The sequence below is a fragment of the Carassius gibelio genome, chromosome B22 (assembly GCF_023724105.1).
Source record: "Carassius gibelio isolate Cgi1373 ecotype wild population from Czech Republic chromosome B22, carGib1.2-hapl.c, whole genome shotgun sequence".
Lineage (NCBI taxonomy): Eukaryota > Metazoa > Chordata > Actinopteri > Cypriniformes > Cyprinidae > Carassius > Carassius gibelio.
In genome coordinates, this window is record NC_068417.1 from 23,254,193 (window position 1) to 23,264,363 (window position 10,171).

The window sequence follows — 10,171 nt, forward strand, 5'->3', positions numbered from 1 at the left end:
TGCTCAACATTTCACGTTCTCCATGGCTTATAAAGTCTTTGTAAGTTAAATAATTTGTACGCAATAGCTAAGCAACCTTGTTCTGTTTGACCAAGCGCTAAATTTAGCTCCAAAAAGTTTACACGGAGACTGTTGTCGTTGTCTGTAAAATTTGTATCACATGGACCGTGGGTCACTCCAGGTCCAAAAGGAGAGAGACACAGTTGGGATTTAAAGTTAGTGAGTGTTTCAAATCTGACAGAATTGTTTGACATGAGAATAACTGTGAAGAGAGTTCTTGGAAACTGTTTGACTCAAATAAAGGTATCAAAATCAGTTGGTGCCACTTTTTAAGTAACTGGAATCATTTTGCTTACTTGAAGGCGTACTCAACATTGGTATTCTGAAGTTTTCTACAAGAAAAGCTATTTTGCTATAAGTTTTAACATCCACACCACCACCACAAGAATCCATGTAAGTGCTAATCAAACAAGTGAGTCTTTTCCACAGAAGCTTTATGTAGCTCACAACATTAGTGCTGTATAAGAGTGCTCTCTTATTATAGTCAGCTGCAAATATGTCTTGACCCCAAAAAAATTCTACAGTAGTTTACAGTAGTATCAAATGTACTTAAACATACTAAAAGTTTACCAAAGTTTGACTCCAAGAAAGGCCCCGTTTTTCAAAATGGCTGCCGCCAGGTCCTTAAAATGACCATTACTCCTTGGTTTTCCTCGAAGACCAGAAATGTTGGTGCCTGATACATGTTTTTGCCATGTAATATTATAACTAGCATATTTGCATGATAGATAAGTGATTACAAGTCCAATTATATATTAAAGCAATTGGTTACAAGCATATTTATGGGCAAAATATGTACAATTTCCCTTAAGTACATGCAGGTACATGTAAAAAAAAAAAAAAAAAAAAAAAATCATGGAAAAGTTATTTATTTTTTTGTAATTTAATTTAAAAAAGCAAACATTTTATATTCTACATTTATTGCACATGCACAAACTGAAATATGTAAAGAGTTTTTGTTTGAGTTCTGATGGTTACGACTTACAGCTTCAGTCTATTAGTCATCCTGTTCCTCTCGAATGCCCTGTCTGACTGAACAGCCCAGGTGTGTTCCTGTTTCTCACACGCACATACTGTCGTCAATCTTTAGAGGCGGTAAAAATATCAGTTGGCGTTCACCATACCTACATTACATTGTTGCTTTGTTTGTATGGTCGTTTATGCAGAAGTTTAGTTACACTTACAACTTGCTTGATGACAGTTTTATCTTTAGCCAGATTCTACGGTTTCCCTAGACTGAGTAGTAGGACACTAGCTTCATATTTTTCAGTGTCCACCACTAGATGCCAGTAGCACACCACTGGAGATTTAAGGTAAGAAGCACACATCTAAGAATTGACAAGAAAATAAGTGAACTAATTGGGCATGAAAACAAAAATAGGTTTCAATGCACCGTTAACTTATTAGAGCTTCCAGTGTGGAACCTATGAGCAATCAAAGCTTAATGTGTGGAACTTGTCAGTGCTTCATTGAAACCTAAATTACTATCGACAGCCTTTCAGCCATTTGGTAAGTTTGTCCAAATGAATTCTTCTTATATATTCACATGACAGCTCTTCACTAATTTGATTAACCTTCGAGTTCTTTCTGAAGACTTAAATTACAATATTCCCAAAGTTCATGTGTGGATGAGCTTGCCCGTGGCCCAAACATACACTCCAGTGGGTGTGTTGTTTATCCTGACAGCATCACCTCTAATCTTTAAGAGTGCCTGCTGGAATGCAAAACAAAGATACGCCATTATAATCCTCCGAGAGTTTGCACGGCACTTAAATTTGCAGGTGAAAGCTCCTGGTAAGTTGCAAAACACAAGCATTGGCTCATAGAGACACTTTCCTGGATACCCGCTTTTGTGGAAGCAAGCAGAGCATGAAACAATTCATATTTTCATTGAACAGTTTTGCAGTTCCAAGTTTACATAGAGAGTATGACATAGTTTACAATCAAGTTCCAGTTGAACGAAGCTGAGTGCCAATTAGCATTTTAAAGGCCTGATTTCTTGTGGAGCAAGATTATAAAGCTCTGTGCACACCTTTTAAGCACCTGTTTTAAAACTGTTGGAAAGAGTGTGATTAGATTCACAAATTAGAACACTTTCAAAGCTCCAATGAAAACTCTCTGGCAGTTTTTTGCTCTCGGGTTTTGGAGCGCTCTTAAATACAGGTCACCATACAAAGGATACCCTGTCCACCTACACATAGATCTGAACACTTTAAAAGCAACTAATCTATTTTGAAACCATGCCATGAAGCATAATCCAAATGATAAGGGCAATTGCAAATCATGTTTTTGAGATGCTGGTCTACTGAACAGCAGTGCCAAGAGAACATTAGCATCTTCTTATGCAATACATTTTCACGTTCCTAATCATACATTATGTCATAATATATTACACAGATTTTTAAATTCAAACTTTTTGAAAATGTAAACCATATTAATTCCCAATTAATTGAACACAAGGCTTGTGAGAGAAAAAAAAAAAAACATGTTGCAATTTTTTACTAGCTGTGCTAATTAGGCTAACTGTGCTATGCTAACTTTTAAATGTTAACCCAGTAAGCTTAAAATTGTGCTGTGAAATAAGTTATGGCAGATCATTTTTTTTTTTCAGATCATATACTGTGATGAAGATATGAATTTACAAATGGATTACTGAAGAAGAAAAAAAGACGAATTTTATAAGTCAATACATCAGCAGAGATAAGTCTGCCATTTCACCAGAAAAATTTAAAGAAATTAAAAGAAACACACAGATTTATCATTCACAATAAGATAAAACAAGTTAATTAGGTTCAGTTTTCCCTTTCTGACTTTAACAAAATCATCCTCTAGGAAGTGACATCATTTTGGAGGGAAAAATGGAATGCACAATGAAAGTATTAACAAACGATTTAATGCCCCTTATCTTTGATTGTTTAATTCTGTTTGTGTCACTCTAAAGTTATAGAGTTCAAAAGCAACTGCGTAACAGGAACAACCCTTTGAACAACAAAGAGACAGGAAGAGACTGAGTTTGAAGCCATATAATAAGGTAAAGAAACATATGACAGTGCAGCACAGATGAGAGACACACTTCATGCTTTCATTTCTCTTGCTCGGCCGGAGAACCTTATGAGGGTCTCTCTAGTGCCCTTGCTGACCATTAAAGGCAACTAATTGGAGCCCAGGGACAGACAGCTCTGAGGGCTGTAGAAACCTCTCAAAGAAAAGAGTCCCCAGATGAGATCTCTACAAGGAAAAAAAGTAAATACTACTGCAGTGTAGGAACACAGTCTATCATGTACCTTCTTGCTACCCCAACTCAAGGGAGGAAAAAGAAAGGGAAAAAGTCTTGAGGTGATGGGTTTCTGGGATATATGGTTTACTCATCATGCTTGAGAGTTCTGAACTATGGCCAGAAAACTGCACTCCTTTCTTCTCAGCTTTTCCCTTTTCTCCTCTAATCTCCTGTGAGGTGGTTTTAACTCATTGTATAGTGAAAATATAGTATCCATGTTTCTTTTGGGATACTGATCACCATTTGTATAACCAGCGTTTTAATGCCATGGTCAAACTATTGTTAATGTAGCAAAACCATGGTTAATTTTTGTAAGGGAACAGACAGCACAGACTTAGTTTTAGCAGATTTGTACACAAACATGTAGCTACGTGAACAGCCTCTTAAACGCCACTAATCGGATCTCAGACTAGCATACAGTGACATTTAGAAGCAACGTCTTCATTCATCTTTCTGAATGAATGGTTCATTCAGGAATAATGCACAGTTAGCTGGTCATTAACGCAAAATAAACCCAGACAAGGTGATCAGGACCTTGGCATAAAGCAGATGGCTCTTGTAGCACTCTGAAGGGGTTTGCTAATGCTAATGAGCGGCTAACTGCTGGCACAGCTATTTACAACATACATAAATACATACAAGTTTAGATACTTGATTAAACACTTTTTTTTAAAGCATTTCAGAAATGAGGAAAACAACCAACACAGTAAAACAAATTTAGCTTAATGCTTGTGCTAATCTGAAATCCAAGGTAACAACATTTTAAGTGACAAAGTAACTTGTCTTCATCCATTTTAAGTTATTTTGCATCCAGCTCATTGTGTTTCTTACCATCCAAGCAATGTTGAGGTTCTGCAATCTCTAACTGCTTTGAGAGCTAATGTAAGTTGCTAACCGCTAATCAGTCAAGACCATAGAAAACAAAGTTGCTGATCAGTAAAATATCTCACCTCATAACTTAAGGCAAGTTCAAATAATAGATCAAATTAAGCTGCTCATCTTTCAATATGACCTCTAGACAAGCAAAATGTGATTAGAGAGAGTATCTAGAATTATCTAAACAATCCCCAACAGGTTTAAATATAACACATGGAGTGAGAATCACAGCTTGACAAAAAGATGTTAGAAAGCTGTCATCATATTCAGCATAGTTAACACATCCCAATATACTAAATAACAACACTGATCGAGGTAATAATGCAAATGTATGGCTTAATCTTTCTCTTTATTTAAAAGAGACGAGACATAAGAATATTAAAGCAATAATGAGAGGTGGTGTGTTATAATACAAAGTGAAGCTGATTAGATAAACCACCCTTTGTTATTAACCCCCTTTATTATTAAATGGTTTTAGCTGAAGTATCATAAAGAAGTGTTTGATAATAATAATTACATAATACAAATACAATACATTAGCTTGACTATTTACCATTGATTTTTCCAATAAGCATAAACAAGAGAACCACTTATTACTTATCTTAAAATGAAGCATATGTGTACTGAAATAATTATGTGCATGATTCATGCACATGACTGATTAAAATCAAATTAGATGCATACCCAGAATATTCAATCTGTTGAACATTAAATGGAAATATATCATTAAATGAAATAAATATATAAAAAAAAAATATTTTTTTTATTTATTAGGTCAATGCATCATAAAAAGTTTATAGCTGTTGAGGCCACTTCAAAATCAAAAGAAAAAATAAATAAATTATGTTTTACACATAGAATGCTGTTCTTAGGACCATTAAAAGGATGGTTCACCTGAAAAATAAAATTCTGTCAAAAAATTTAATTGATAAAAAAAAAATAAAAAATAATAATGAATAGCCAAATTATTATAATTGAATTAGCCTATAGGCCAATAAATTAAATGACATAAACATTAAATTTCTCATTTAATTTGTACAAATTATTTTTTCAAGTATTTTATTTATTTTAATATTAATATTATAAAGGGGAAGTATGACATTTCTTGATTTGAGATGTGCACCCTCAGACGGTTTATTCTGTAATGTAAACGAACACCACAGTCAACTAACATAATAATAAAACTCTGCCATGGTTTCAATCAGTCCTGATATTCATGTAGGCTACAGTGAGACAAAAAGAATAGCTGATTGAAAGACATCAATTTAGCTTCAAAACCACTAAGATCAGAGCACAAGAACAGACTTTGTGCATATGTTGCTTGTTTCTTTGGCACCCGCTCAAATTGATATTTCACGCACGCGCACTTTACTATCTTTCTGTGGACGTGTCTACAGGGCTGTCTGTCGGTGATTGACTGGCCTTGATGATGTCTAAAGTATAGATAAAGTATACCCCCCCCCCATGATCCTCGTGTTCCTATTCCTACTCTGTGAAAACTCACACCAACTGTGGTTGTAATCTACAACCTGAGCCTGAAAGTGAGATTATGAAATTCATTGTCATGCCATCTTAGCGGGAGGTACGAGACAGGGAGCTACGCCTCTCCATGGAAACGAACACACTTTCAGTCACACCCATGGGCGGACACATTGGGAAGGTGCTTAAAGTTGTGAACTTGACGAATTATCTTACTGTGCAGGAATTCTTGATGTCTTCAATTAAAGATTTGTCCCATATGACTTTCCTTAATATATCGTAAAAGTCACAAAGCCCTGTGCGACAACATGTAGACACATTAGAAAGAAAGTTATCCTAAGAATTACAATTCTTTAATCACGTTCTGCTTATACTCCACCTTATCCAGCAGCCATATCACCCTGCAGGCCAAGAATGGTTGCCCACTGAAGCTCAGCAGGGTTGAGCCTGGTCAGTTCCTGGATGGGAGACCTCCCGGGAAAACTAGGTTACTGCTAGAAGAGGTGCTAGTTGAGGGCAGCAGGGGGTGCTCACCCTGTGGTCTGTGTGGGTCCTAGCGCCCCAGTGTAGTGATGGGGACACTATACTGTCAACAAGCACCGTCCTTCGGATGAGACGTTAAACCGAGGTCCTGACTCTCTGTGGTCATTAAAAATCCAAGGGTGTCATTCGAAAAATGTTTTGGGGGTGTAACCTGGGTGTAATCCTGGCCAAATTCGCCCATTGGCCTCTGACCATCATGGCCTCTGCATATCTGCTGATTGGCTTCATCACTCTGTCTCCTCTCCACCAGTAAGCTGGTGTGTGGTGGGCATTCAGGTGCAATGGCTACCGGTTACGAAAATTAGACCTAATGGCTATCGTAAAAGTGTAGGAACTGTAGTCATTTTTGGCGTTTACCATTTTTATAACCACAGTTACAAATACCATGGTTAAACTACGGTAAGTGTAGCAACAACATGGTTTAAGTAACCATTTTTTTTATTATTATTATTTATTTGTAGTAAAACCATGGTTAATTTTCACAAGTTCACATAGATTACTTCCGTGTTGCAAAATTAGTTTAGACAATTGCATTTTGTAGAATAAACATGAGGCTGTGAGGGATAAAGGCTGTGTGGCTGCATAAAGGCCCTACATCATGTAATTTTCACAACTTTCAAAGCTGTTTTAAGTGTTTTTTTTTTTGTTTTTTTTTCAGAAAGTTGTTACATTGGTTGAACAATCTGTAAGTTGTATCTAAAGTATCTAATGAATGCGCTGTACTGATATATTTCATAGCCTAATTTTCATACCTGTCAGAAATTAAATATAGCCCTACATTGACTAATTCTATAATATCGACTGCTTCTATTCTATAATATCGACTGACAAAACTTAAGGTTTGTAAGTTTTATTTTTATTGAAATGTTTTTGGAAGACATATGTGTTCACCAAAGATTAAAATATAGTACAAATTATAATATTATGAGATGCTATTACAATTTAAAATGATTGTGAATATATTTTAAATCTAATATATTCCTGTGATGCAAAACTGTATTTTCCGCATAATTACTGCATTATTCAGTGTCACGTGATCTTTCATAAATCATTTGAATATGCTGATTCGCTACTCAAGAAACTTTTCTCACAATCAGTGTTAAAAACATTTGTCCATACTGTGATGCATCATTCTTTGATGAATAGAAAGTTTAAAAGTACCATGTTTATATGAAACTTTTGTCACTTTATAAATGTCTTTACTGTCACTTTCAAGCATTTTAATTCGTCCTAGCAGAATAAACGTCTTTTAGAAAAACTCCAAACTTTTGAACAGTTGTGTGTGCATTTCATAAATATTCATAATTAATAAATCAAACACTAATCAGCCTCCTCGTAACCCTTTCAAACTAGTGATGAACAGTTTATTGTCCTCTGCGTTAAAAAACAGCGAGCTGTTTAATGTTTGCCGTCCTTTTCTCTTTATTTTTGCGCACCTCAGCTAATCGTATACGAACAGCTGGATTATTAGCTATGCATGAGAGGAACTATCTGCGGCTGACTCATTAATGGCAGCCATCAATGGCCGTTAATTAGTTCAGATGCTTGTTTGTGTTGTCACCGAGATGTCTGTTTATATTTGCCAAGCGATCTGCGCTAAACCTGCAGCCACTGCACGCTCCGCCAGGCGTGACACAAACAGCATGTTTACGTGGTTTTTTAACATTCCAGTCACATTAAAGGGGACGTCCTCTGAGAAAGAGAGTGCAGCCGAATTTCAGGCCACGTAGTTGGAGGAAGGATGACAAAGGATGCTAAATTGTCTATGCCTTGGCTTGAATAACAAGAGAGATCGTTTTTCGGTCAAACTCTGCTTTACACTGCAGTGTGTTACAAATCAAATCTGGCCAAACAAATCGAAGGTCATTTTTAGAGGTGAAGCATGACATTTATTTGCCACTGCCGTCCATCACTAAACGGAATTGCAAAAAATATTTAGATCTTCTGGGTAAAGTGCGAGAATGATGGACGTTAGAATGAACTGCAAAGTGTTTCATAAAATACACCCATTTATTTTGTTCGGAATCATTTTCACCAATATAGAAAAGTTTGAAAACCGTGAAATAAAAACATTATATTATACCTTGTACATAAATTAATATCTTCAGATATGATATTTACAAATTGAAACAGATGGTGTAACCCTGTCAGGTTGATAAGTAGTAAAATATGGGCCCAGTGTCCTCAGTGCAGCAATGACTCGTGGCATTTCCTTACCCTCTCTGGACAGGAAGCTGCAAAATAATATATATATATTTTTTAATGCATTGTTTTTCTAATAAAAATATTTATTTGTTCATTTTAATTAATTACCTTCTTAGAGCAAAGGGTTCCCATGTAACCACTTCTGCAAGCGCACACATTAGGTTGAACACATCGGCTTCCGTATAAACACCTCTGTTCACAGATTGCTGTGGAAAAATCATGTCATTAATTACCGTTTTATTAGATATGTTTTAGATGACAGATTTTGAACGGAGTAAGTACAATTATAAAACATGATGAAATATGCATATATATTTATATATAGATGGATAGGAAGTTAAGAAGACATTTCGAAGAATGTCATGGTTGCTCTTTTCCATGTTAAAGTGAACAAATGCTGTCAAGAAAAAATCTAAACATAAATCATAAATGGTATCAAAAATGAGTCCATATTTTTAGCTTTACGGATGAACTGAATATATATATATATATATATATATATATATATATATATATATATATATATATATATATAAAATCCATTGTAGCTCTCAATTGTCATTCAAATATGTCATTTCATGTATCTAAAGTTTCATGTTAAATGAACTATTCCTATGCTGCAGTCTTAGGTTCGCATTTCTGTTGCTCGGATGGGAGTCACTTACGGATTTGGCAGAGAGTTCCCTTCCAGCCGGGACGGCAGTGGCAGGTGTTCGTCCCCACACATTCACCTCCGTTTAAACACTTCTGCAGACACACAGCTGGAGGAACAGAAACGGAGAGAGAAACTACATCAAACAAACAAACAAGGCTCTAATCACTGGAACACATGACCAAACGTGTGATTTTGTTAAGATTATACAAGTAGAACTGTTAGTTTCTGTTAAACATTACACAGGAACTGTAGGATTTCTGTTTTAAGGTAATCCCTGTGACTGGAATGTTTCGACTCTTGGACCGTTGCTAACATGAGGTAAGGAGGTCACTTCTAGGTCTTGGTTTAGGATGAGGTTTGGTTACTCACGTTTATCACATCTCTTTCCGCTCCAGCCTGACGCGCAGTCACACACATCTGGTCCGACGCATCGCCCTCCGTTCATACACACCGGCTCACACACACCTGTGGAGGGATGGAAAGGTAAAGCTTTGGATTTACTGATTGACTGATGTAATAAAATAACTCCGTTCTAGTTTTTTGTAGACACATGAAGGATTTTAGAGTTGGATTGGTCGATATGTGTCTGAAATACTGATTTCAATTTTGACAACAGTAACAGATCATATTACAATGATTTCTAAATAAAACAAATAAAAAAAAAACATTAAAAAAACATGAATAATAATAATGTACTAATTCATAGACTTTTTCATTTTGATTTTTAAAAGATTGAATACGATTATAATAATTATAATAATGATTATTATTATTATTATTATTATTATTATTATTATTAATGTTTAATTCAATTATACTATTTATTCATACTTCCTGATACAAACACATTTTTTATTTATTTTTTATTATTTAATACAAAATATGACATTCTTCTTATCATAACTGATAAAAGGCTTTAAATCAAATGTTTATTATTAATACGTTATTCTATTATTTTTATATTTAAAATTTGTTTAAATTATTATTTCTAATTAATGTCAAATATTATTAGTATAGCTATTTAATTTAATACATGTTTAATTATTGATAAATTATTCATGTTATGATTTATTTTT

At 35.0% G+C, this 10,171-nt stretch overlaps 1 protein-coding gene across 1 annotated transcript in view; it reads right to left on the bottom strand.

The window, feature by feature from the left end:
• Positions 1–8,226: 8,226 nt before the first annotated feature.
• Positions 8,227–10,171, bottom strand: part of si:ch211-246m6.5 (von Willebrand factor D and EGF domain-containing protein) — a 56,117-nt gene continuing 54,172 nt past the window's right edge. Inside the window, exons 29-32 of the mRNA XM_052589303.1 lie at positions 9,465–9,560; positions 9,106–9,201; positions 8,549–8,646; positions 8,227–8,469 (exon numbers count right to left, since the gene is read on the bottom strand). Coding sequence (XP_052445263.1) covers positions 8,449–8,469; positions 8,549–8,646; positions 9,106–9,201; positions 9,465–9,560 — 311 coding nt within the window. The 3' untranslated portion in view covers positions 8,227–8,448. The remainder of the gene's footprint in view (positions 8,470–8,548; positions 8,647–9,105; positions 9,202–9,464; positions 9,561–10,171) is intronic.